Raw genomic sequence first — 27,194 nt, forward strand, 5'->3', positions numbered from 1 at the left:
ATGCCAGACTTTGGCTGTTCTCCTTCCTCTCACCAGCTTTTCATCACTGAAAGGAACATCTTCCTCTCTAGAGTGAGTGGTGCTTCTGCAGCAGCTGAGGGGTTATGTTACTTCCAGGGTGTCATCCTTCAGAGCTTAAGGCTGCTGCTCCATGTCCCACACCTGCCTGGCCTGTGAATCTTGTCCCTTCTCCCTGCCTGCCTGGGAGCCGCCTGCTCCTCAGCTGCAGGGCAGCCCACGGCTCCAGGAATGAGGTAGGAGTGAGCAGCAGCCATGCCTCCCATGGATTTTCAAATGCTCAGAAGGATTGGTAGCCCAATTTTATGTATTTATTTAGTGCAAATAAACACACTGCACATGGCCAGCAATGAGCAACAGCCCCCCCATGCTCGCTCACGTGGGAGATGGCAGGGGTGGTGAATGCACAGAAGAAAGGAAGGGAGGAAGAGGAATTAAATTTCTTTCATCAAACTAGAGAATTCAAGTGTTCTTAAAACACATAAAATTAGCTGCCAATTCCAACTCCAATATTGTTTGACTACAATATTTCTTTCCCTCTCAAACTCTCTCTCTCCTAGCCCCACTCAGTCTAATTATTGCAGGTACAAGCAGACATGGAGTCAATTTCTCCATCCTCTTGTACCTTGCATTTGAGCTGGTGATTCCTCTTCCACCATTCTGTGGTGTTGTCTCATCATTTCTGACTGCCTGGTGTCCAGATGCAGAGTATTCCTGTCATCTCCCTTCTGGGAGTTTTGTCCAAGCATCCTGGCTTTTCTCAGCCTTGCTGGGTTGATTATAGCATTTATTTTTATGGTTAGTAATGGTCTTACATGGGACTAGGAGAGGGAACTGCAAAGATTCAAGCATTCAAGCAAGAACTGAAAAGCAGCTTTGTATCAGCAAGTGTGGTCACAGGATTGTCCCAGAGACTCCTGCAAGGTTCTGAAGAGGAGGAGATGATGCTGGATAGAGAAGGTGGTTTTGGGTACCCCCAGCCCACAGGGAAAGACGTGTGGATCCAGGCAACATCCAGCATAAAAATTCCATTCCAATTCAAAAACAGAATGGGTCTTTTAACTGATTTGTAATCAGTGTGATTTCTACAGTGATGACATCCCAGGGTTTTCACCCACATTTCCACCTCCTGAAATCCACTGGAACCAAAAGCTTGCAGTGGAAGTTAATCTCATCACCATGAGTTTTGGTGAATTTGCATGACCATGGAGTCTGAAGAATTCCAGGGAACTGTGCCCCAGACTTCTCAATGCTCATTAGGTGGTGCTGTGATATTAACTGGCAGGAAATCTCATGAAGTTGGTGGAGAAATTGTGTCTTGGTTGCAGGCCAGACTAAATTTAGGAAAAATTCTGAATGAAACAGACTGCTCCATTTATCAGGAGAACCATAAGAAGTTTAGCTTTTGAGATATATTTCTGCTGTTGGCCTTCACAGCTGAACAGATATCTGTGGTAGAACACCACTTTATTTTCTTTTTATTTTTTTTTTAATCCCTACAGCCAAATAACTTTAGAAAAGGTATTGTTATTTTTTGGTGAGTGTTTATTTTACAACTCATTTCATGGTGGAAACCCTTTAATATCAGGTACTTCTGAGAGAACAGCCTCTTCCATCAGCCCAGTTTAGTCTCCAGAAAAGCTTTTCCTTTTGATGAAAATTATATTTTCTGGTTTTGATCTTGATCTGCTGCTGGTCCTTGGCTGAAGTCTTTTGAAACTTACCTGGGTTCAAAAGACTAATTTTTATCAAAACTTTTAAGACAAAGGGGCTTTGAGGACATGAAGAAAATCACTTGCCTTCTTCTACTGCAATAAAAATCGTGAGCCATTGTGTTTTATCTCTAAAACAGTACTAAAGAAAACAGAAATGGGTTTGGTATGAAATACTCAATTCTACTGGGCCTGTATGTACCATTTAGTCAAAGTGTGTTTGCATTTGTTCTCTTCCCTTTCTCCTTACAAGTCTGTTACTCAATCCACTGGGCTAAAGAAGAATTTTACATCTGTTGTGAAATGAAAGCCAGCAGCCAAAACACTGTGTTGGCTCTTTCAGGACATTTTAAAGCTTCCCACCATCACCAGAAAGGGTAAAATGGATTTCTGATGATCCCCTGTTTCTTCTCTTGATTTTTTTACATGAATAACAGCTACTCTGTCCTCATTAAAAAAAAAAAAAAGAGAGAGAGAGAGAAAGAAAAAATGTTTTGTTTTGACACTGTGTAAGACACACTGGAGATGATTCATGAGCTTTTACTTTACCACGACTATTGTTAAATCTTGACCTAGAGTGTCTATTTTAATTTGAATTCTCTTACCTGCATGGTACAAATCATCCCTTTGTCTTGTGTAAGATCTTAAAAAAGCAGGATATTCCAATGTAATGAAAATGCATTATTTTCAGTGATGACAGGGTAAATAATACCACCCCTATCTAATCCTTTTCCATACTTGGTAGGGTTTGCTGAGAGTTACAGCCTTTCCTTGAGTAGCTCTGTTCTGGGCAGGAGAAGATCAAAGTGAGAAATTGTCTTGTAAAAACACATGTCCCTAAGAGAAAATTTAAGGCAAAGAGGATTTTCAAAGTGTAAACAGAAGTGTGAATCATTGCCAGTGGATGTTAAGCTTCATGACTGCTTTTTACTTCAATTTGCATAGCTGCACTTTCAGGCTGACTTTAGGTGATGTACAATCTTTCTAAACCCTGTATTTTCCTCCTGTGGATAAGGATTCATATCAAAGCATAACTGACCTAAAGTTTAGTAAGGAAAAGTATTTAGCAGTAGTGATACAGCTGCCTTCCTCACTCCCTCTGTAGTAGTAATATTTGTATTAATATATGTCTTTTTAACACTGGTTTTATACAAGCTGGAGTTAAGCTCCTGCAGGATCAGTGAACTGACAACAGAAGGGCCAGAAACTCTATGGACACCACGCAGTGAATGTTTGCCCAATGCTCTCAATGACAAATACCCTAAAAACCCACAAATTATGCATTTTCACTTAATGCTCCAGGAGAGGAAGTAGCTTTTCAAACAGCTTTCCTTACCCAGTGCTGAAAGCCCTGCAGGCTGCCCAGGGTTTAATAATTGACCCTGTCTCTCTCTTGCACTGAATTGTGATATGCTGGACTCTCCACACTGCCCTTCTCTCTACTGCTGAACACCTTCATCTGCAGCCTGAAAAACGAAGAGGTAGAAACAGCATTGTGAAAGGCAGAAAAGAGAGAATTTTTTTTTTTTTTCAGTGAGACAATCAGAATCAATTTCTGTTTGCCCTGACATTTCACAAATTGCAAAACGGAGCCCTGAGCTTCTTGCCTCCTGCTCAGAGCTCTCGGGGTGCAGCGGAGAGAGACTCACATGATGCAGATGGGGATGCTCTCACCACACGCATTTTCAGTGTGGTTTTTTTTTTTTGTTTTTTTTTGGTTTTTTTTTTTTTTTTTTTGTTTTTTTTTTGTTTTTTTTTTTTTTTTTTTTTTTTTTTTTTTTTTTTTTTTTTTTTTTTTTTTTTGTCTTACAAACACCTAGGAATAAAAACCCTCGTTGTCACCACTGGTGGGAGGCACCCACACCCCAGTAATCCATCAGTGCAAGGAGTGTGCTTGGGCGGGGCTGGGAGTCGCGGGGTGTGGGTTGAGGCTGCTGATTTTTACCTCTGGGCGTGTTGGAGATTCTGCGTGCCCTGTGGCTGGGAGATATCTCCTGCTGCCTGGGGCTGATCAAGTGAGGTACACAGCGGTGTGTGCATTGATAACAGCTGCACGTTGTCCTCCGTGTGCTGAGAGAAGCTCCTTTGTAACAGGGAGAAAAAAAAAATCCACTTCAGAAATACTGGAGAGGTTTCTCAGGTGCCGAATCCCTGAGCCTGTAAAACCCAGGGCTTTGCTACAGGTTTTAATCAACTCAGTGTTTATTCAAAAAGAGCATTTAAAAATTAGCCTTATTTTTCACTAGGACTCGAGGTCAAGTCTCCATTAGCTCATACTTCTGGAAATGTCTCAGCCAGAGTTTGCATGCACATTCCTCCATCAGAACAGTACTAATCACACTCCTGCCATCTCAGGGTGCTGGAGTACCTCTGCATTTCCCAAACATTTCTTTTTCCTTCTCTTCATATTCTCCAAGTCCACACACTGTGGTGACTGCCACAGGAATATCTAGCAAGTTTACCACCTTCCTTTCTGAACACTGTGGGTCTAGAACAGGCTGTAATGTAATACTTGGCAGACCCACACTCCCTGTAAAACAAAACTTTGTTTACTCTTGTTTTTTTACTCCTACTTTTCCACTCTAGTGGAAAATCTTAAACATGACCACTCAAGACTAACAAAGCAGGAGGCAAGCAAAATAGCATTTCTTACCTCAAGAATTTTCACACTTGACAACTTCTGAAATTCGGGGGCAAAATGCCTACTTTGTTGGCCCTCCAATTATTTCCACATCTGCAAATCTCTAGTGTTTATTTCCACTATATATATATATCTTGCATATATATATCACTCCTCCTAGTATTGGTGACAGACAAAGGCCATTGCTGAGTTGCTAGGAATGCCTTGTGCTAAAGTAATCAGATTAAAAGTGGAAAAAAACCAAACTTGGGCTGTAAGGAGCCTCCTCCCCTTCTTAACACGTGCTGCAGAGTGATGCCACCTGCAGCAGGTCACAGATGTCATTGCAGATGGTGTGTCACCTTATGTAACCTGGCAGGGGCCATATGGTACTAGGACACTGTGTCTGGGTCAGGTTATACAATTGTGGAGGATGTGTTTGAGCCTGATGGCACAACCCAGCATCTGGGCTGGGGCCTCGGTCACCCTTGGTGCAACGTGAATTACAAGGACTCAGAGAAGCTGGGACCTCTTGCAGTCAACAGATTAAAATATGCTAGGTCTCCAATAAAAGCAACCTCAAGTAAGTAAGGATGAAAACAAGGCACAAAGAATGGCAGTAAGAGGTGGTGGCAGCAGTGTGTTCAGGACAAGTACAAGGAGGGAGGTGTTGATCCCTGCCCTGGGTAAGGAGGCTGTGGAGCTCCAGCTGCAGGCTCCTATGGATGCTGCTGCTTCAGGCTGTGGCCAGGAGCACCATTCCTCAACAGACTCCTCCTGTGTGCTATGAACTAAAACATTCTTAATGTACATAAAGTAAATAGGCTATTTCCAGTACTGAATTATGTGGGGAGAGGGTGTGTGGGCTTGTGCTCATTTCTTACCAATGAATGCCTCCACCTTCTTCTAGTGGTCTCATTTCCAGTAAGTCCAACTAAAATCCATTGGTTTCCCTACCTTCTCGTCATACTTTATGAAGCTGCTATCTTTATTTCAATTTTAAATGACTTCCAGTGGTCTCTCACACCAGAAAATACAGCGAGAATTACTTAAGGAATTAAGATCACAGCCACCAGAGCCCGTTTTGTTCTTGTGCTAAGGGGCTGGAAGTCAGTCTCTGTAAGGAACATCAGGGAAGCTACTGTGAAGAACAGCAGGCTGCTGGACATGGACTCGTGAAGTGGGAACCTCTTGGATCATCTTGGGTATTTGGCCAGCCTCACAATCACATTTTTTCGCCCCCTGCTGCTGTCCCCTTCGCTTTTTATAATCTTATACTTGCTGCTGGCTGGCCTTTCGCCCCACACCGTCCTCCACCCGCGGCCGCGCTCCCTCAGGTGCGCTGCGGGGCCGCCCTCCCCTCCAGCGGCCTCTCCCCGGCTGCCACCACCAGCGGCCATTTTCTCACCTTCTCCCCTTCCCCAGCCCTTCTCGCCCCTCACCACCCTCCGCACCGGAGCCGCGGGCGGGACAGGGCCTCCCCTCCGCCCTCATCCTCCCCTCCCGGAGGGAGCCCCGGGCCGCGGCTGCCGGCGGGGCTGCGGCTGGGGCGGCGGGCGCTGCCATCTCGCGGCCGCTCGCAGGGAACGGCCGCCATGTCGGCGCGGGAGGGGACGCGCTGCCTCAGGGCGCTGCTGGGGCCGTCCGTGTGGAGACGCCCGCGGTTTAGCCGCGGTTTAGTGGAAAAGCGTTGCGAAATGCGGAAAGCGTAAATTTAATTTTTTTTTTTTTTTTTTTTTTTTTTTTTTTTTTTTTTTTTTTTTTTTTACGAAGGGATGCTCGTTGATGTTTGATCTTCGTATGCTTTCAAGCGTACTCAACAAGAAATGAGATTTAATCCGTGAAACAGAGCAGCCAACAAGCGCCGAGTGACGCGCAGGTGTTAGAAAGACAAATGAATTGTCGGTAGAATTGCCTTGTTTGGGTTTAGGGCTCGGCGTGTTTTAATGCTCTGAGATGTAGGGGGAGGTTAACACAGCTCGGGAAGAAGGATGTGCCGCTGATAGCGGATGCAGAGAATGCAGAATTTACAGGCCACATGGACACTTGGCAGAACCCACAAGATAAGGAAGAAACCAATAAAGCCAACTCAGCAACTGTGCTGGAATCAGCTCAATCTGGGTAAAAGGTAATCCCAGCAGGGGCAGACCGTGACCACTGACTCTGGGACCACCGACCCAAAAGAAGGGAAAGACTGAGTATATGGACTAATGAGCATTGGAGGCGAGAGGATCATTAACCAAAACAAGATAGAATGCTAATTAATAAGAGGACTATGTAACTTGTAGCCAGTGAACACTAATTCCTTTGTTTGCTAATATGCATAAATACTGAAAAGTTTTGATAGTCTGGGTGCTTGATTTGTGGAATACCTTGGAGCAGCCAGGCTTGTATAGCTCTGAGGTAAACACCAATGTCTCTCAGTAATCATTGGTGTGTTGCACACCGGGTAGTGAACTTGATTTTTGTGGACAACAAAGGGGTTTGTGAAACAGTGGGCAGTCCTGGGGCTTTTTCCCCACAAAAATAAAAGGAGGACAAAAGGAGAGTTACTCTGTCTTGAGTCCTTTGTCAGCACCCATGGCTGATGAGGCAGAGCTAGAAGACCTGTCACTTTGGATTTCTCTGGGTGACTTTTTTTTGTCTTACAGAAATCCATGTTGACACATTCCAGAATCCCCCTCAGCTTTTCCTGCTTCTGAAGGCAATTACCAGATGAGGATTTCTGCACTGAAGCCATCACAAAAGGGTGACCTTGCAGTGCAGGTGCTCCATTTTGTTGGGGATCTCAGCTGTACTTTACGTATCTTTTAAGGATGGAACATGGCATAGCCAGCATACCTGTATCATATGTCCCAGCCCAGACGTTTGTAGGGAATTATCTTAACAGGGAAATGATGAAAGGAGCACAAGAGTTTGGCCAAGTGTTAGAGCTTCAGGAAGAAATTCTTCCCTGGTATGGGCACCACACCAGAACAGGGTTCCCAGAGATGCTGGGCTGATACCCCATCCCTGGAAGTGCTCAAGGCCAGGTTGGATGGGGTTTTGAAAACATGTTCTAGTGGGAGGAGTCCCTGCCCATGGCAGGGGGGTTGGAACGAGATTATCTTTAAGGTCACTTTCAACCCAAATCATTCAGTGATTCTATAAGCAGATTTCCAACCAACCATCTCTGCTGCTGTCCCATCACTTAGCTTCTCTCTCTCCTTCAAGATTTTAACATGAATTGTTCAGATGTTTATTGATTCAGAACTACATTATTTTGTCAGCCAGTAGGAAAGCAGAAGTTGTAAAGAAGCCTTAGAAAACCCAAATGCACTTACCTCCTCTTAAATCTCAAATATATGTAAACTTAAATATATATTTACTTAAGACTACAATTCACGCAGTAAGAATTGGCTTCCCAGTTTGAAATGAGCACCTGCTCTGTGATGTTAACATATGTTTCTCTGGAAGATATCAATGGGAAAGAAAAGCCTGGAAAACAACCACTAAGAGCTGTGCCTGATGGCTTTTGAAGCTGTTTTGCGACCTGTAGAGATCAGACTTTAATCAATAAATCTGTCTCTATTTTCACTGTAAGGTGAAAAATGTTTGCAGTGCCAAAGCTGAAAGGCACATTTTTTTTCCCACTATTCAACATTTTTTTTTCTCCTCATGTTCATTGGTGACAGAAAAGGAGCTTTGTAGAGATGCAGTACATTTCATAAATTAGTTCCCATCAGAGATGTGTTGCTGATTCCTGGACAACAAACAGGCAATGCTGGAGAAAATGCTTAATACACAACAGCTTGGCAGCAAGAAAAGAGTAAACACACTGAATTGTTTTGTTTCAGTCTGTGGGGGGGAAATGAGCCAAAAGAACTTCAGGTAGCATTTAGGATCTGCCTGGTAAGCACTGATGAGAGACTGTGTTGTTGACCAGACTGCCAAGGAAATCAGGGGAAAAAAAAAAATCTCATGCAGTGTACATTGCTTTTGGGATTGAAGGACAGTGTTGAGGCCATACATATGGCAAAGTAGCCTTCTTCTTGGGGATACACTGTGCTGCTGCAAACACTTGCTTTCTGAGAATTGCTCAGGCTTAAGGGTCAGCCTCTTGATCCTCTCTGACTTGGGAAAGAGGCTAAAAGATTTTTTTAAAAAAATCCTACAGAAACAAAGAAACAAACTCTAGAAACTGTTCCTGGAAAAAAATGGACATGCATGCAGGAGTAGGGTAGCTGTATCCCATGCCTGTGGTCAGCATGAGGTGGCAGAAAGGCAAGGTTTTCTGCCACTGAGGCTGTGAGAAGTGTAAATCTGGGAAAAATGTGGCTGCTTGTTTTGTCAGAGATCACCCTCAATATGCAGATGTTCCTTAACCAGAGGCAGCAAAACTGATTGTTCTACTTTCAAGGTTGTTGCTGTAGAAGCTAAGTAAAGGGATTTAGGGATGAAATTAATTCAGTGATTGTTCTGTCCAGGGCAGAATGAGGAAAGGGAGAGAATCCCTGACTTAGAGACTCTGGAAATGGGGAATGCAAAGAGTCAGGGGAAGTGTGTGGTTTTTCTTTGTTTTTCTTGTTACTCTTTCAAATCAAATGTCTGATTGTACAAAAAAAAAAAAGTGTGTAGCCAACACAGCTCCAGAGCAAAGAGAAACCTGAGTTTTGTAAATGGAAGGAAAAGCAGAAAAGACCCTTGTGCCAAACAGAGTCAATACCTGTTCAAACCTGGTATTTAGAGGCTGTTTTATATGGGAAAATAGATACATGCCTTGGTGGATTATGGTCATGTGAGGATCCCGCACTACAGTTTTAAAACACTCCTTTGGATGACTAGGCAGTGGACAGAGACAATAAGAAACTGGACAAATCTCAGGAATGAAATTCAATCTCCAGTCTTTGGCCATTTTAGTGGAAACCGTCGAGCTCTGCTCTCACAGCTGCAGACTTTGTACAGGTCCCATGCCCTGTTTGTGACGAGATTCTTGGACACCCAGAGAGACCTTGTATCACATGACAGCCGTGTTCAGGAAGTTGTTTAGATGACCTTTACTTTTCAATGAACTGCCATTTACCTGAGTGAAAAATAACTGCTGGTTGTTCTGTAATGAGAAGAAAAGGCTCTGTTCTGAGATCTGCAAACTGGAATCATAATACCTGCTCTCTGCTTTCCTCCTACTTCATCCTGTTGGGAAATGTGAATGGATATCTTAATTCCTGAAACATGGTTTGTCATTTCTGTTAATATAAGCAGGACAAACTGTCCTTAATTCTAACATTAATTTTGTAAGTCACCATGATATAAATGGTGAGTGTTCTGCACTGAGTCTGTTACCATAGAAAAGCAAACTGCTGCCTATTCCTGTGCTGCTGTATTGCATTCACACTCTCAGTCATGGATGTGGTTAATCTGCTTTCTGTGATTTGCTGGTTGTTTGTAAGAAATGAGCGCCTCTTAGGAGACTTATTAATGTTTTCTTCCTTGTGTTTCATTCTCTGATTAGGAGAGTAAAAAAAATATTTGCCATGTCAACCTACACTCCCCATTCCACATTGCATCTCTTCTCACTGCAGCTAATTTAAAAGATTGAAAAGTGCTAGTGTGCTGTGGTCTTTCATCTCCATATGTTTAAAATGGCCTTTAGGTGAGATCAGATTTTCTGCAAAATTCGAGCCTCTGAAGCATTTCTTCATCCCTTGTATTTTTCTGTTCTTGTTTTTACAGTAGCTGTTGTCAATCTGCTTTGCTCTGTGATCTGTGGTGGAGAGGGGTCTGTAGCTCCAGATTGCAGTTACCAGAAGGAATGTTTTATTTTGCTGACTAAAAGAAGGCATTTAATTTTCCGAAACCAGGTGGTGTGTTCACCTTTGCTTCTTTTCCTTGCTTGCTTGTTTGCAAACTGTTCAATGAGCTGATGCACTGTTACCATGTGCCAGGTTTTGTCCCAGGAAGATAAGCATGGCAAACTTTTAATAGTTTACAGGTTATTTTAAATAAATAATTTTACTGATAGCAAAGAGACAGTGTTCTGTGTTTAAAGACAAGAACTGATCAGCAACTTGCCCAATATAAGCAAAGTGTATTATCTTGTTTTTATTCTTCTCCAAAGAGGGATCTTTTTAGAATTTATTACTGACAAATGCTTAGGAGATTAACCTGTTTTCTTAATGGTAATTTATAGTGGTGGTATAATCTGCTGTATATAATACTCCCTTCCCCAGAGGAAATGAAAACAGGTCCAGCATAAAGAAACCCTGTTGCTGTGGGTTTGCCCTTGCTGATATTTATGCCCATCAGTGGAAGTGTTTCTGATTCCTCTCTGCAGGAGAGGCACCCCTCCATGTCTGTGGGCTAGACTGTTCCTGGAAATACACCGTGGGACAGAGGGGTAGTGCTTAGATTTTCAGTGTGCATAGGCAAGGCTTCCCAAGGTATATTTATGACATTAGATGGGTGAAGGTGGTGGAATATGTTAATGCATGCAGCCTTTCTCCTCTTATTTATTTAGTTAGTTTGTTGAATTAAAACTGATTTTAGCAGGCATAGTCAAAGGACCATTCAGCATGTTTTAGAAATCCCCCATGGAGCAGTCTTTTCAGCAGCACAGCTTCGTGGTAAAGTTACTGCTACAGCCAGGAGTAATAAAGCAGCAGGGTGCTGATAGCTCGATGAAAACAGCTCTAATTTCTTGTGTCTCTGTTAAAGACTCCCCTCTCCTGGGGGGAGGGACATCCATGTGCAGCTTGGCCAGGGACATGCCAGTCATTCTGCAAAGCCAGATCTCTGGAGCAGCACTTCTAAGAGCTCCCTTTTCCAGCTGGAAAATAAATCCACAAAGCAATTTTTACTTATTTATTTCTAATGGACTCCTTTGAGTTCCTTGAGGTCAGCACACAAAATCATCACATTTCTACATTAGCAGGACATGGTGTAACCACAGGTCCCCAAGAGAGCTCTTGGGGGATAAACCTCAGCACCCAGACCATCCTCTCTCTCCCCATTCCGTGTCTCCTGCTTAGTGGGGATAACAGCCAGTGGTTTCAGCTAGGGATTATATTAACATCGAAAACACAGCTTTCTCCACAGTATCTGGAAACAATGGGAGCTAGAATTAGCAGGGGTATAAATGCTGTATTCTTTTATAGCTGAGGAAAATGGTTGGAAATGAGTTAATTCTGATGGATGTGCAGGTAGCCAGACATGCAGAAATGTGGTAACATATTTATCACACAGCCTGCAGTGTCATTTGCTTTTTATTTCATTTGCTGCTACTCTTGGGCCTGTGCTTGGGTGGGGAAAGCAGAGGATCCAAAGGCTCTTGAATTTTTTCTTACATGTAATTTAATCAGTGGGCTAATACTTTGATATAAGTAGGCTGGGTGACAGTAAGGAACTTGACCAGACTGGCTCAGGAACTCGTATTTATGTCCACCTGGAATAAATTCTCATTAGAGTTATTGTTTTATTTTCCTTTTCCCATCCAAATGTTAGTGCAAATTAATGGAACCTGTTATAGGTTTTATTAACTGCAGCTCACGTTTACCATGTCTGGAAACTCCACCCTGGGAATACACCAGAAGCACTCTCTGACTGTCCCTGGGCCAGGCTGCAAATGGTCCTCCCTAAGTTTGCTGAAGAGGAAAGGATTAAACTATAAACCAGCTGAATGAGGTGGATAGTAGGGTTGGGAGCCTTTGATCTCAGACCAAATTCAATCTAACAGTGGGAATTAGCTGTCCATTGGTAACCTCCACCTGGAAATCACCCACACCTGAGAATTATTTTTTTTGGCCCAGGTGAAGTCAATTGGAAATCTCAGGGAGCTTCTGAGGTGGCAGATGCCCACATGACAGGATTAGTGTCTCAGGGTGTGTGGGTGCTCACAGTCTCAGCAGATAAGGTGTTGGGCTTGGTTTTATTCCTGGGTTTGTCTTACCTAGGAAGATGTCTCCTACTAGGAGGCCCAAATTACTCCTCCAGCTGTTAGATAGGGTGGGGTATTTCCATTTCCTAAGCTTCAGTCTCAAATCTCTGATTTTTAGATAAAGCAAAAGAAATGTATGCCATCTCTTTTAATAACAACTGAACTTGCTGATGGCTTGAGGAGGATAAATTTGACCATGTCAGCTAAGAAGATGTGTCCCCATTTAAGCCCCTAAGAAATCTTACCATCATTTCTAGCTGCCAGGTACAAGTTAGTGCTTAAGCAACATTTTATTAATAAAATATTTTGTAATTCAACCTTCTGTTGAGCAGGTAGGGCAGGCTAAATGAAATAAAGATAAAATTAGGGTTGGTGGAAGGATACTGGATCTTAGACATGCACATACCTTGTAAATTTAGGGTGAATAAATAGCTGCAGAGCTTAGTAAAAAGAATAAGAAAAAGGAGAGGGAGGGAAATTGTATTTTCTGGTATTGGGGAATATCAAAACAGGAGTTCATTTTTACTTTGGGCTTGTACTATGATATTGTTCTGTTCAGAAAGAAGTGTGTGTGTAGTGACAAAATGCTGGCAGCTGACGGAGTCAGAATTGATGTTAAATGGTTGGGAAGACAGGGCAATGTAGCCAGTTAACAAAAGAGCTTGATCTGTGCAGAAGATGATTTTGAGCAGATACACATGTATATAGAAAGCAAGATTAATTTAGAGACCTTTGTCATTAAGGCAGATTTTTGTATGGTTTTGTGTGGGATTTAAGGGGGATTAAATGTTTGACATCACTTTGCCTGCACAGGCTATGTTGAAGAGGTTACTGAGCGGGTGATGGAGAATTTAAAACCGCGCCTTTGCTGAAAGAGAGGCAGCAATGGATCAGAGGAAAGCAGCCTGGCCAAGCAAACTGCCCTGCCTACCACAGTGCTGAAAACAAGGTGCTTCTGGCTGGACAGCAGATGCTGCAGGGATGTAGAGCTGAAGGAATATTTATGATTTGCCAAAATACGAGGGGAACTCGGTGAGGACATCAGAAGTGGGATGCCCCTGTCTTCTCTCTTCAGGGATGCCTTGCTTCACGTGCATCTTTTGTCTGCTATGCTGTTTCTAAAGGGTAAAAACACTAACAAATAAGAAGTCAGCAAGGTGGATTGGATGATTAGGCACATTTCTCTTTTGGAAGAGATGGTCCTGGTCATGAAACTTCTGTTCCTCACCTGCCTATGGCCAACAGCAGTGCTCCACAGTTCTCACAGTCAGCATCACCGTCTTCATCGTCGGCAGCAAATGTCATTCTCAAGAAAACATAACAGGTAAGAAATAGTCTTGATCTGTTTCTTTCATCTGGTAAACTTCATGCTGTCAGCCACCTTTCAGCACACCCCTTTGGTTTACTGTCCTGTTTTTCCAGTTTCTAGGTTTATAGTTTGCATAGTATTGGTAGGATGTTCCCAAAACAGAAATGGTGAAGTATGAATTAATTTTTCAGAACCAGACCTTTCACACTGTGATTTTATGAATGTCTCATAAATATGGAGTTATGTATCCACCCACACCTACACACAGATCTTTTACCTGGTGTGATACAAGGATGCCAGATTATTTTTGTGATGTTCCAAGTATGTTCCTCTAACTCCCATCACAATAAGCAGAAATGCCTTCCAAGTTCTATGCCAATATTACAAAGTGACTTCCATTACCTAAACAGCAGAGTAGCTACACTATAAAGCTACAGAATACTTTTTTTTATGGCACTAAATGAGGTGAATGACACCTTATTTGTAGTGATGACACAGCGTGTTCCCTTTCTGGAATATATTTAATGCTTTTAGACATTGGAAATTGTCTTCGTTCTTGGCCTTTCAATCAAGTAGCTGGTTGAAAATGAATAATGATTGAGAGGTTTTTACCTGTATACTTCCAGGCAAAGTGTCAGTGCTTTCCTCCAGGAAGGCAGCTCACATCTGCCAAATGAGTCTCTCAACCTGTTTCTAGATTAATCTGATACTATGTGAACAGACCAATGGCTGCCAGTGATAATCCAAGAAGAATTCCTCTTTCTTGGGGATAACTAGGTCCGTTTAAGGAAGGAGAAGGGATACAAGTGTTAGATTTTAAAATGTGCTTGACCCCCTACTAAAATGAGCAGGGGAGCTCATAGTTTATTTGCACAATATCACATTTTGAAGAAAAGTAACATAACTGGACTCCTCTGATGTGTTTAAGCTGCTTTTTCCCCTCAAGTTGCATGCTTTGCAGCAGGTGTACATCTGTTAACCTCCTGTATCACTCCTCATGCAATCATCCAGCAGTGAAATGTCTCTGGAACCCTTCAAGTCTTGATAAAATCCTGTTTAGCAATGCAAAGTAACAGATGGCACAACAGAGGTGCTGTGTCACTCAGGACTTCTGGGTTTCTGTTCAAAGTTATGGGTCCAAGTCTGGTGCAAGGTAAAAGCTCATAAAAAGAATGGCTATTCAGCAAGCTGTTTCAGTCTGAGTGCTGGTGCACAATTATTTGTAATAACAAAGGAAAATAAACAGAATCAACGTAAGATTGATTATCAACAGTGTCAACATAAGATTTCATCTGGTGCTTTGCCAGTCTCAGGAAGCAGTTAGGAAACAAATGGAAACAGAGTCAAATACCTTGTTAGTGGTAGTGGCAAGGAAGGTCTCTTTTAAGCTCAGCTGCTACACGTTTGTCTGTGGTAAGAGGGGAGCATATGCTGCTGTTGTTTGTATTTATCCTGTTCTGCCTTAGCTGAGAGCAGTTGCTCCATCGTTGACATAAAAAAAATCACAAAGCAGGAGGGAAACCTGGTGGTAGGAGACAGGAAATTTTGTGGCATCCTGATGACAATCCTCTTGCAACACCAGTGTTAGCACAGTGTCCTCTGCATCGTCACAGATCTTTACTGGCACATGTAAATGAATCCATGTGACAATCCTGTGAGACAGGCTCAAGTGTGTTATCAGAAAGAGAGAATAGGAACAAGGAGGAATTCATCTGCTGCTGCCTGGTGTGGCAGTTTTCTTTGTACAAGGCAAGCTTTGGCATCCCACATCCTCATTTCCAAGGTCCTGGTGATTTTGAGCTGGGAAGAAGACTGCAAAATCTGAGCCACAGAGGATCTCAAAGCTTAACAGCAGCAAATCAGCTTTTCTCTGCAAAGGATCCAAGTGTGTTTAATTTCTCTTTGTTTCATTCTCTGCTTTTGTTCTAAAGGCTGCATTATCCTCCAGTACATTGCATCAGGGTCTGACTTTCCACCAGCATCTTTTTCTTTCTGGGGAACAATCTTTCAGCCATCACTGGAGTTATTAGGGACACAGCTGACAGATGGCCTTGGTTAAATGGGTGGCCTTTTAAAAAGAATCCCATGTGAAAATGTTACTTAACCTACAAGTTCCACTGTTTTAATAGAGTAACCCAATTCTCCCTCCAAAGCTGTTTGTCTGCATTCTCCTGTAAAGAAGATTTTAAAGCATTAACCAAAAGTACATGAGAAAGTGATTATTCTCATGGTCCATTTCCTACAGCAAAGAACAAAACATTTGATGGCCAAAATATTAGGTTTTTTCTTAGTACATATTGCTGATATTACTGAAAAATTAGAAATCCATTTTCATGTGTATGAGAGAGAACTGTGCAATTTGATGATTTCATTTATCTGGGCTTCAAGGTTTCATGAATGTATTTAAACATTTAAGAGGTCACACTGCTGAATTACCCCACAGACTCCTCTTGGAATGAGATTTCTGTAACTTCTACCTTTTGGATACTTTTGATTTAGTAGTAGTCAGAGTATTTTTGGGATATAACACTGGAAAGGAACTTATGGCCATGACATCCAGTGTATTCTTTTCACAAAGGGCACCTTAATATTATTCTTCTCATAAACTTACCTAGTTTAATTATGAAAGGATGGTAGGGGAAAAAAACCCTTTTTCTACTTTCCTACAAGAACTTTTACCATGTTATTAGCAGAGCTCTAAACCAGAAGAACAGCCAGGCAGGATCTTCCCAGGATCCCTGTACTATACTGAGTTTATAACAAGGGCTTGCAAGCACAGAGCATGAATAAGGACAGGGCAAATAAGATATTTTCCCCTAATATTCGCAGCTGTACCAAGCCACCAAATTTCCTCCAGCGACATCCTGTGTTGGATGTAATTTCTGCAGATATAGTGATCTTCAGTGGATTTTTTCCCATGAACTTGTCCAATTCCTCCTTGAACCAGAATAAACTTTTGATAGCCTGGTAAGTTAAAGACAGCCAGATGGGACATGAGCCACTCATGCCATTGGTTTTTGGAGCTACACTGATGGCATTAAGTGATTAAATGCTTTAACCAAAAATTATCTAAGTACCCTTGAGCAGACCTTTGACTTTTCATTCGCTAATGGTTTTCAAGGCTAGGTAGGAGCAGCTAAATTTGTCTTTAAAAGCCTGACACATCTTTGTCCATTGTTAGTTGATTCTTAATTAGCTGCTTTGGTTTTGTAGGCAGTGACTGCTCTTTGAGATCTCTGGCAAATACCATGCAATAGTATTGGGTAGTGAAGTGTCAAAACAGTATGCCTCACTCTTTTTCAGCCAAAAAGTTAGTGCTCCCAATTATTTAATATAGAAGTACTGACAAGAGTGAATTCCCCATGTGATCTGAAACAGTTCAAGTGCTTTTTATCACCTCTTTTGGAATGTAATTATAGATTGCCATTTATTTTACATAATATAAACCCTTCCCTGAAATACAGCTGTGGGAAGCCCAGTTATGAGTGGAAGCAGTAATTTCTTGAGCATGTACCTCACTGAGACCAATAAAATTTTATCATTGCCCAGATCTACACCAATACCAGGGTTCTCTTTGTTACTACTACCACAGCTAGGTAAAAAGAGACTTTCTGTCCTTAGGTGCATCTGTTTTCTAATGGCTTCACAAAAATTTCTTCACCAGAAGGGCCATCAAGTCCTGGAACAGGCTGTCCATGGAAGGGATTGGTTCACCCACCATTCCTAGAGGTGTTTAAAAGATGTGTAGATGTGGCACTTAGGGACATGGTTTAGCAGTGAACTTGGCAGGGCTGGGTTAATGGCTGGACTCAATGATCTTAAAGGTCTTTTCCAACCTAAATGGTTCTGGGATTCTGTGTGGGCTTTTCCTCTCAAACACAGCCTGACATCTGCCATACCATGAATGTGCAGAATCCATGGCTCTATTCAGACCTCTAGACCATGGTGTGCTGCTGAAAGCTGCACAATCAATAGGCCACTGAAATATAGTCTGGTTTTTTTTTCCTGTGCTTCTGTTGATGTGTTTTTCTGGTCTTAGAAAACTGAGAGTCAGACATGGTTAAGGGATAAGGGTTTTTTACCTCTGTTTTTTAATAAGGATCCTTATGGTGCACCATTTCACTGAGGTGGGATCACATACCCATCTGAGGAGTTCCCCCCTGGATGGGCCAAATCTCCAGTTTACAGGATATGTTCTAGAGGAGGCCTTGGTCTCTCAAGATAGCATCAGGTTTTCCTGGCGCCTTCTACGAGTCCTTTAGGATGTTTGGTGTCCTGGCCTAACAAAATACTAGGGCTATGCTGAGTTATCAGACTTAAGGAATTACAAGCATGCATGCTAAGAATACTGAGGATATATAAAAAGTATATAAGAGAAAAGGCAAAAAATAATCTTGGCATCATTTTTTTCATTTTAGAGACTAACAAGGCTCTACTTTGTCTAGTCTCTATATTACCCACAGTACTGGTTTACACAACTGGCTGACCCAAGGCTATTACACAGATGATAACTATAATTACAGCTATAATAAATGTTTCTTTTATCTAGGCCCAGTTTGGTAACCATGAGGTGAGGGTGTGGAAGATATGGCCAAATTTCAAGGTGTCGTTTCTGGAAGCTACTTCATGTAAAATGGGACAGACTGTCAGCTTCCTCCTGTAAGGCTGAAACTGCATCTGCAGTATGCTGCCCAATACGTTCAATAACAGCTGAGATGTTTACAATCATTCTCTTCAGTTCAACCACTCTGTAAGAGGGAAGGAGACCTCTGACTATGTTATGGAAAAGTGTGGGATGTTCAGTGAGAGGATTAAGAGGTCTTTTCTTCCTCCCATTTGGTTTTTCAAGATGATCAAATACTGTTATATTTGGGACCACAGTCCCAAGGGCACAAGCCTGATCTTTATTCACAGGCAGGATTTTCCAGGCCTTATCATCACATATCCAGTACAACCCTGTCTCAAATGGTAGAGCCAGTCTCCACCCTGTCAGTTTCATCTTTGCCACAACTTTTGGGTTGATTATTTCTCTGAAATTGATTTTATGACAGTGTGAAGGAAGAATGGCCTTTCCTGTGGCATTTTCAACTGCACAGGGAACTGTGTAATTCCCATGTTCTATCAGGCTGCTCAGGGGTTTAGGGGGCAGAAGGGTTTCCTTCTGCCCCATAATTGGTTCCCACCTTTCATTACGTTTCTCTTCCATTCAAATGTCAATCAATGACCAGCGACCACCCCCATTTAGAGGTGGGAACTGAGTACAGATCCAGCAACTGTTCTTATTAAGAACTTTGGACACATTTTGGGCTATGGTCCTATGCAAATCATGGGGTGAATCCTGAATCATGGTTACCAGTTGGCCAGACAACGGACATGTAAAAAACAGTTTAAACCACATCCTCCTGATTTGTACCAGTCTCCGTCTTAATGGTTTTGGGAGCAGAAGCTTTTTTCACTCTGGAGTAGTGGATCCACAGTCCTTTGCTAGCAACCTTGACCACAGTGAGGGTGGTCAGTAAAACTTGGAATGGTCCCTTTCACTTGGCTTGCAAGGGGTCACTGTCCCACCACTTGGTATAGACCCAATCTTTGGGCTGGAATGGATGAGCAGGTGTGACCAATCCTATTGGCTTGGATAACATGACAACTCTCTGGAGCTTCTGCAAAATGGAGCTCAGAGCCATTAAGTACTTCTGCAAATCAGTTTTAGCTTTCCTATGAATTTCCTCAGAGCCATTAAGTACTTCTGCAAATCAGTTTTAGCTTTCCTATGAATTTCCCCCGGGACACGTGGAACCTGATACGGCCTGCCATATAATATCTCATAGGGACTTGAGTTGTCCCTCTGCCTTGGCTCTATGCAGACTCTCAGCAAGGTTGTAGGCAAGGCTTGAACCCATGTCATGGATGTCTCTTGACAAATCTTAGAAATCTGGGGTTTGAGGGTCCCATTCATACATTCAACTTTGCTGCTTGCCTGGGACCTTACAAGGTCCCATGTAAGTCCCAGAATCCTGCTAGTTTCCGCAACTACCGTCGCAACAAAATGCGGTCTTTTATCTGATGACACTCCCAAAGGAACCCCAAACTTTGGAATTACACCACTGAGCAAAGATTTCACTACTTCCCTTGCTGGTTTGGTGCAACAGGGATAAGTTTCAGGGCATCCACCAGTACCAGTGTATATTTGCATCCCTCCTTGCGTGGCATCTCAGCAAAATTTATTTGCCAGTAATTTCCCAGGCAATCTCCTGCCTTCGTTACCCCTACCACAACTCTTCTGCTCATGTCGGGGTTGTTTTTACAACAGGTTTTCACACTTGCTTGGTATAGACTGTACAATATCAATCATTCTTCTCCCTGTTACTACTTTCTTCAGATGTTTTAAAAGATTTTGTGCTCCCCAATGGGTACTCTCATGCTCCTGCTGGGCTACTTCTCAAAGGAGCAGGGGTGGAACTACAACCTGTCCTGCCAGGGTAACAGCCCACCCACTTTCTTTGATCTCAGCCTTAAGAAGCTTAATTAATTTCTGATCATATTTTGGGGTAAACTCTGACAAATCTATTTCTGTGGTACCACTGCAAGAATGCCCTTTTCTGCAACCTCTCTTGCTGCTTTATCAGCAAAGTTATTTCCCAGTTTGGGGGCTGTTTTCCCCTTTTGATGACCTCTGCAATGCATGATAGCTGCTTCTATAGGCTTCCAAATACTTTGCAGGAGTGTAAGAATCTCTTCAGCATGCTTAAGCTCATTACCTTGAGCAGTTAGCAGGCCATGCTCCTTCCAAATAGCTTTGTGGTTTAAAATCTCATAAGATCTCTTCCCAGTGGCTTATTAAGTAGAGAATTCCTGGCCTTATGTTTTGCCTCTCTTGTCCAGAGAAAGTCTTCCTCAGGCACAGACTTCGTTCTAGCGAGAAGTTGTAATAGATGAACCATTTCCAGCCTGCTTCTTCCACTGAAGTCCTCGGAACACCAAATAGGCATTTTCCTTGGCACATCAAATGACAAATAACCTCGTGCTTCCCAACTGTATTAGCTGTGCCATGGCATTCTGAACATAATTCATCATTTTCTCCTCTCCTGGATCTCAAGCAGCAGAATTTCCTCGTGTAGAACATTGCAGCTGTTCAGTTCTGCTGCCCATTCTACCCTGATGCAGGCTTGATCTGTGGTGATTTTAACTCTCTGAAGCGTGGGCTTTCATTTCACCATCCACATGATTTTCATACTCAGAAAACTGAAGTCTGTATTTGAAATGCCTCATGGACCTTCTGATTGCCCTGGTAATTTGATTCAGACAGCACTGCCAGAGACATTCAGGAATGTCAATATATGTAAATGAATTTGTTCAAGCCCAACCATTCCGGGTAGCCCAGCAGCCACCTCATCATTCCTGTAATGTAAAAGTAATTTCTTGGGCTTCTTGATTAAGAAAAAAGTGAGAGGGAGGACAAAAAAAAGTAAATAGAGGCATACACCTTATCCTAAGGTATTCCATACCTTGCCTTAAGCAGTGTTTGACTAGAATCTTCAGAACACATTTCTATCATTCAGTCAAAAGTAATAATTAGAGTTGCTTGCAGCAAAGTCCCAGAGAATCACAGAAGGCATGAAAGAAATAGTGTCTAGGGAGAGTCCCTTGCCTGTGGCAAAGCAGCTGTATTCAAGTCATTCCTGCAAATAAATGTCTGACCTATTCTAAAATAGCCTGAGTGAAAGGAGTCTCCAAAGCTGCCCAAGCAATAGGTTCCCATGTTTCACTGTTCTCACCAGGAGAACACTTCTGTGAGAAAGGTGTTCCTAATGTGTACAGTAGAACATAAAATCATGAGATCATCTCATTCCAACCCCCCTGCCATGGGCAGGGACACTTTCCACTAGACCATGTGTCTCAAAACCCCATCCAACCTGGCCTTGAACAGCTTCAGGGATGGGCATCCACAGCTTCTCTGGGCAGCCTGTGCCAGTGCCTCACCACCCTCACAGAAAAAAGTTTCTTCCTAATACCCAATCTAAACCTACTCTCTTTCCACTTAAAGCCAGTCCCCCTGCAAGTCCCTAGATCCAGGATCGTCCTTTCTCAGTCCTTCTAAAAAAATTGTTGACTTATTTGAGCTCCTAGGAAAAAAGTCACATTTATAATAAAAGGAATAATCATCATATGGATAATATACGAAGTAGCTAAACCATGGATATTTTATTTCCAAGTTTGATTTGCAAGTGTTTATGTGAATAATAACTTCAAACAGCTCTATTCTCTTGTGTTATGATAGCTACAATCTCTGAGGAGAAGAGGATCTAGTAGTTCTTCCTGGGACTTCTTATAAATAATTGGTGTTCTTCATGGACCTGGGCACCCTGATACATCATTTCCCAACTTTTCCCAATATATCTTTCTCCAGCTTTATTAGCACAGTTGTTACCCTTAACATTCCAGATTCAACTGTCCAGTGTTCCCAGGTCCCTATTTCATTTGACTAGCACTGTGAATGTCAGGGCAGAAGAAATAAATTAAATTTCTCACTTTTTTTTTAAACATAGCAAACGAGAAATTAAAATGAGGAAACTTGACAGCACAAAGGTTCGACCACTCAAATCTGAGCAGCTTCTTCACATAGAGGACCATGACTTTGCACTGAGACCTGGATTTGGAGGTAAGCAGCACATGCCTGCACTGTGCTGGGTAAGACTTTATCCTCTCTCTCGAAAGTTTACTTGAACTTTGTCATTTCAAATGGAATGGCAGACTTAATGGCAGCACAGCTCAGTTGTTGTACTTCAGGAAATAAAGAAGAAATACAGAAATAATCAAAGACAAGGGGCTTCTCTGTGCTTAGTGTATCAATAGGAGAAGCTGTTCAAATTGTCTGCTTTACAGAACTAAGTAAAAAATAGTATTAGAATAAGGTTCTTTGAGAACAGTGATTAAGGTATCCCTGTAAACTGCACAGTCTAGTAGTAGCAATTAGCAAATTACTTAGTCATCAGATTTGTTTTGAGAGATTGAAATGATCCATCAGTTCCTAAATCTGTTTGCTGTGTACAAAATTAAAAAAAAAAAAAAGCCAACAAAAAACTACCCACAGGTTATTATGATGTTGTTTCTGTCTTGTTGGGCACTATGATGATTATTTGTTCATTTAACTAAATTGCATCTGGATCAAGAGAGTATTCAATGGGATGTTCACAGTTTGGATTCAATTTTGACTCTCCTTCATGGAAGGGAAAATGAGAAAGCTGCCCCACTAATAAGCTTTGTCTGAGCCTTTGCGTCACCAGTTCCCTTGTCATGATTCATGAAAATTAGACTGAACTGCTCTGGATTATGAGGCCAAAATAAAATCTATGAGGACCAATAATCAGTTGTGTAGACAAACACAGATTTGGGAGGCAAGCTGAGGTCTGGGGAGCTGCTCTTGTTGACACCAGCTGCTGGGATCTGGGGCCTGCTGATCGTGCCAAGAGGGAGAATGGGTAAGGAAAGCATCCTTGGATGCACTGGGAGAATGGGAAAGGGTTTCTTGTTACCATAGAAATGATGTCATGTCAGACAGCAAAAACCTTGCCTGTTTTTGAGCAATATCTGTTTCTTGGCAACAGAAATTCAGATTACCTCCTCCTGCCTAATACCTGTCTTGTCTAGTATCTGTTAATCTGGACATCTTCCTGTTACCTCACAGAGAATTTAAATTTTTGAGAATGTCACTTCAGAAAGGAGTTAGCATTTCCATGAAAGCAGACAGTGGTTTGGGACATCCTTTATCACTGGATCCTGCCAGAAAAGAGTATTGGTGATGTACATAAAAGCAGCATTGAGAACATACCCTGTGATCTGGCAGTTGTTAATTTTCCACAGGCAGTGAGGATTTTTCACACCCAGGATTTTTCTCCTTGTCCTTTTTTTTTGTAGATGATTCATCACAGAGCCCATTCAGTTCCTCTTGAAGCCAGCTGTAGTTTTTCCCCTGACTTCACTGCACAGGCCTCTCATTCATCACGTTGCCCTGGCTGTGATTTCAGCTGCACTCCTGTCTTTCAGAAATAGCTTTCAGCTGAAGATTGCCTCAGCTCTGCTTCTCCTCTGTCACCCACATGCCACAGTGGCATGGGAAGCACCTTTTTCTTCACACACTTCCAAATATTCAGACTCTCTTAATACATGGAATGTGAATCTCTCTCAAAAACAGATCCACTGACATTTCTATAGCACAGAGTGAAAATACTCACAGTGAAATGAGTGTCAATACCAAATTTATACTCCAGAGTTCCTGTTTTACCATTGATTTCAGTGGTGTTGCAGTAGTAAGGAGTGGTTTGGCATTCATAAGGCAGTAGCAGAGGTTTAACACACAATTTTGACCTCATCAGTGGACAAATTTCTCTACTGAAACATGAATTTTAATAACATCCTTGGGATTATTTTATGATAGCAGACATGTGGTGTGACTTTCTCTGAAGAACAGTGATGATTAAGTGAGCAGCAGGAGGAAACTTACCTAGAGGAGGGGGAGAAATTAGAGATATCATTGCTGCAGTCATTGCCACAGCAGTTACAACATAACCCTGAACTGCACTGAGACTTACAGCACTGTGGCTTTGTGCAGTTACCTCAGGTGAGGTGAAATGTTGGGTTTGTTTCCATCAAATTTAATGAAGCAGCTCTGTACTGTGACTCATGAAGGGCTTGTACCTGTCACAGGCCACATCACATGATTTATTCAGCTCAGCACAATGCATCACTTTGCAACAACCCAAAAAAAAAAAAAAACAGATCAGGAGAGCTGGATGAAAAACAAGTATTTATTCTTTACCTGTAGAAGAGGGATGGGTTTTTTCCCCTCTCCTATACACCATTGTGATTTTCTGGGTATGTCAGGGAGTTGGAATGACAGATTTTGTTAATCTAGCTCCACTGTGCCCCTTTGCCTGAGAAGGACAATCACCCTTTGCACCATTTTAGGAGAAAAGTTTGCAGGAAAATTCATGCTGTTGGAGAGTCCTCAGTTCAGGGAACTCAAATCTAAGTCTGCCTTGTTTGATTTCACTTAGCCCCACACATGCAAGGTAAATGAGCAGACCACAGGACCCAGAATTTTTAGGACCTACAGTTAAGCTATACAAAGGAAAAAGAGAGGGAGCACATGCTGAATTTGATTTATAAACTGAGCAAACATGCACAGGGAAAAATGTGGGGGAAATAAATGTAGAACTGTTGGACACTGATGCTACTGGCTACAGTGTTACTGGAAATAATTGTGGAGATGAGATATCCATTTTTGACCAAATGAACACAACTCTGCTGCCATTCATGAGTGTATTTTGGCATTCTTCTGTTGCTTGCAGTGCCATTGCAACTGCACAATCAGAATTTGACTCTCTGACTCTAAATTTTAAAATTTAGTCCTGACATTGTCTGTTTATTAGCAGATTCGAGATCAAAGCCAGAGAAACATAGAGCACTGAGATGAAGCAAACCAACCACTGCTGGCAAGCTGATCCTACTCTTTAAAAATGTTACTTTGCAGTTCATTATACAGTGATATTAAGTGAGGCAAACCAACATTTCAGTACACCCAAACTTTAAAAATCTAAACTTGACATTGTTGTATAGTATTTACTCCCTAAGCCAGGCTCTTGAGTTGTTGATGGAAGTTGGTAGTGGTTTTTTTTCCTTTCTTAAATTTTTTGTTGTGGTTGTTGTTTGATTGTTGTCTTCTGTGTAATGTCATGGTCCTGTTTGGTTTGGAAGTGAGAAGGCAGCTTAAACTGGGAGTGGAGAAAAAGTAAGAAATGAAATTATGCTGCCAGCACTTCTATGAATGATTATCCCCAGCTCAGCAAGAAAGGGTGAGCAAAGACAATGAACAACTCTTCTCAGCATATCCTGACTTGTAAAGCTCAGATCTGAGTGCCACAATGCAGGCTGCCATAGCAGCCAAAACTCCATGTTGAGAGAGGTCTTAGAGCAAATCCTTAGAAATGCTTTAAATCTATTTTTTCCTCCTATTATACATCTATTTATCTATATCCTTGTATTTCCTGAACTATCTTATTTCAAAGTACTGGTTGAAATAAGACATGGTGGTGTATGCATGTGTGTGTATGTATATGTTTATATACTGGTTTTTCTTTTACATTGTGTCTTAAGGACCTGTAGTTTCCTACACTACAAGTGTGTTAATTAAAGTTTTAAAATTGATGCTCTCTTCTTTTTCAACCAATAGAGAAGATAATAACATAAGCAAGTATTAGAAATGATGAAAATAATTTAGCAGCATTTAGCTGGTGAAGAGGTAGCAGTCTTTCCTGAAAATTTGCATCTCAATCTGCAATTAAACATAATCTTCATTCTGAATTTTCAGAGGATCGGAAATCCCATTCTATCACTCCCTCTTTATGCTTCCTTCCTCTTCAAAATAAATTACTAACATTTTCATTCATATGAAGGTAAAAGTGTGGGGGGGGGAAGGAAGGAAAATATGGCCCAGTGTATCTACAAAATTGCTGCAATTCTAACAGCTCTTTGCCATCAAATTATTTTCTTTTTTTGCACCACAGCTCTCCCTGAAAGATGAGAAATGTCTTCTCCCTGTGGTGAAGACTCACATGGGTGAAAATGGAATGGCTTTTTATCACCTCTTACTGGAAGGAGTAGCTGGGGGTCCAGGACAGGAGGGGAGGGGAAATATATTGATTACTTGCAAGACTTCTAATAGTCTTCCTCTGGATTTTTTTCTTTCGTATTGCTAAATCTTCCATTCCAAGAGCTGGTTACTGCTCATACCAGACCACCGTTGTTTCTTACATAAATGAGAAAGAAATGCTGTAGTAACAAAAATAAAACACTGTTGCCAGTAATTCTCCCGTTGCTGTCATTGCCAAGAGAAAGTAAATAAATCCACAAAGCTTCACCTCCCTTGAGCTTGTTTACATTTCTATCCACTTTTCTTCCTCTTTTTTAGAACAAAGTCCACCTACAGATCTTAATTCTCCCCTGGTCTCTAACTCCTACTGGCAGTTTTCTCTAGATCTTCCTTTTTTCCCAGCATATACTCTTACAAAGCCAACTGGGTACAGTTGTTTCTAAATTCAACACTTATCCCAAAGATCTTCAGGTGCAATCTGTTTCATGCCCAAAGGTCTGGCTATTATAAAGATATTATAGCATTCACTAAACCAGTCATTATTACTGTGGAAATTGATCCTAAAAATGCTAAAAGGATAGCCTTTTAACATAATATCCATTCTAGAAAGGGTATTACAGAATTTGCCTGATGTACTATCTATTAATAAAATTCCATGCTCATCAAGGAATTCTTTTGCTGTGCTTAAACCTTTGAAATGAAAGACTGGAAATGGCTTGCATGAAGTTAAACCTGTCTGAAAACAATGCTCTTTTTTTTTCTGCTGAGGAGTAATTATCCTGAAAATCTGTGGAGCCTCCATTGTGAAAATCACTAATCCCTCTAAAATAATGATTTGTAGTGACCCTTCAGAAGCAACTGAAGCTGCTCAATTTAATAACAAAATCCTCTCTGCCATCCCCAGTTTTGTCAAACTGGGAAATAAAAACCACAGCTTTGCTCTGGTTGCTTTTTTTTTTAAAGTGAATTTGATG

General features: G+C 41.7%; 1 protein-coding gene across 1 annotated transcript in view; it reads left to right on the forward strand.

The window, feature by feature from the left end:
- The first annotated feature begins 13,458 nt into the window (after positions 1-13,458).
- The window catches only part of GABRR3 (gamma-aminobutyric acid type A receptor subunit rho3), a 30,807-nt gene continuing 17,071 nt past the window's right edge, over positions 13,459-27,194 (forward strand). Inside the window, exons 1-2 of the mRNA XM_053934906.1 lie at positions 13,459-13,586; positions 22,118-22,230. Coding sequence (XP_053790881.1) covers positions 13,459-13,586; positions 22,118-22,230 — 241 coding nt within the window. The remainder of the gene's footprint in view (positions 13,587-22,117; positions 22,231-27,194) is intronic.

This window comes from Vidua chalybeata, chromosome 2 (assembly GCF_026979565.1).
Source record: "Vidua chalybeata isolate OUT-0048 chromosome 2, bVidCha1 merged haplotype, whole genome shotgun sequence".
In the NCBI taxonomy this organism is placed as follows: Eukaryota; Metazoa; Chordata; class Aves; order Passeriformes; family Viduidae; genus Vidua; species Vidua chalybeata.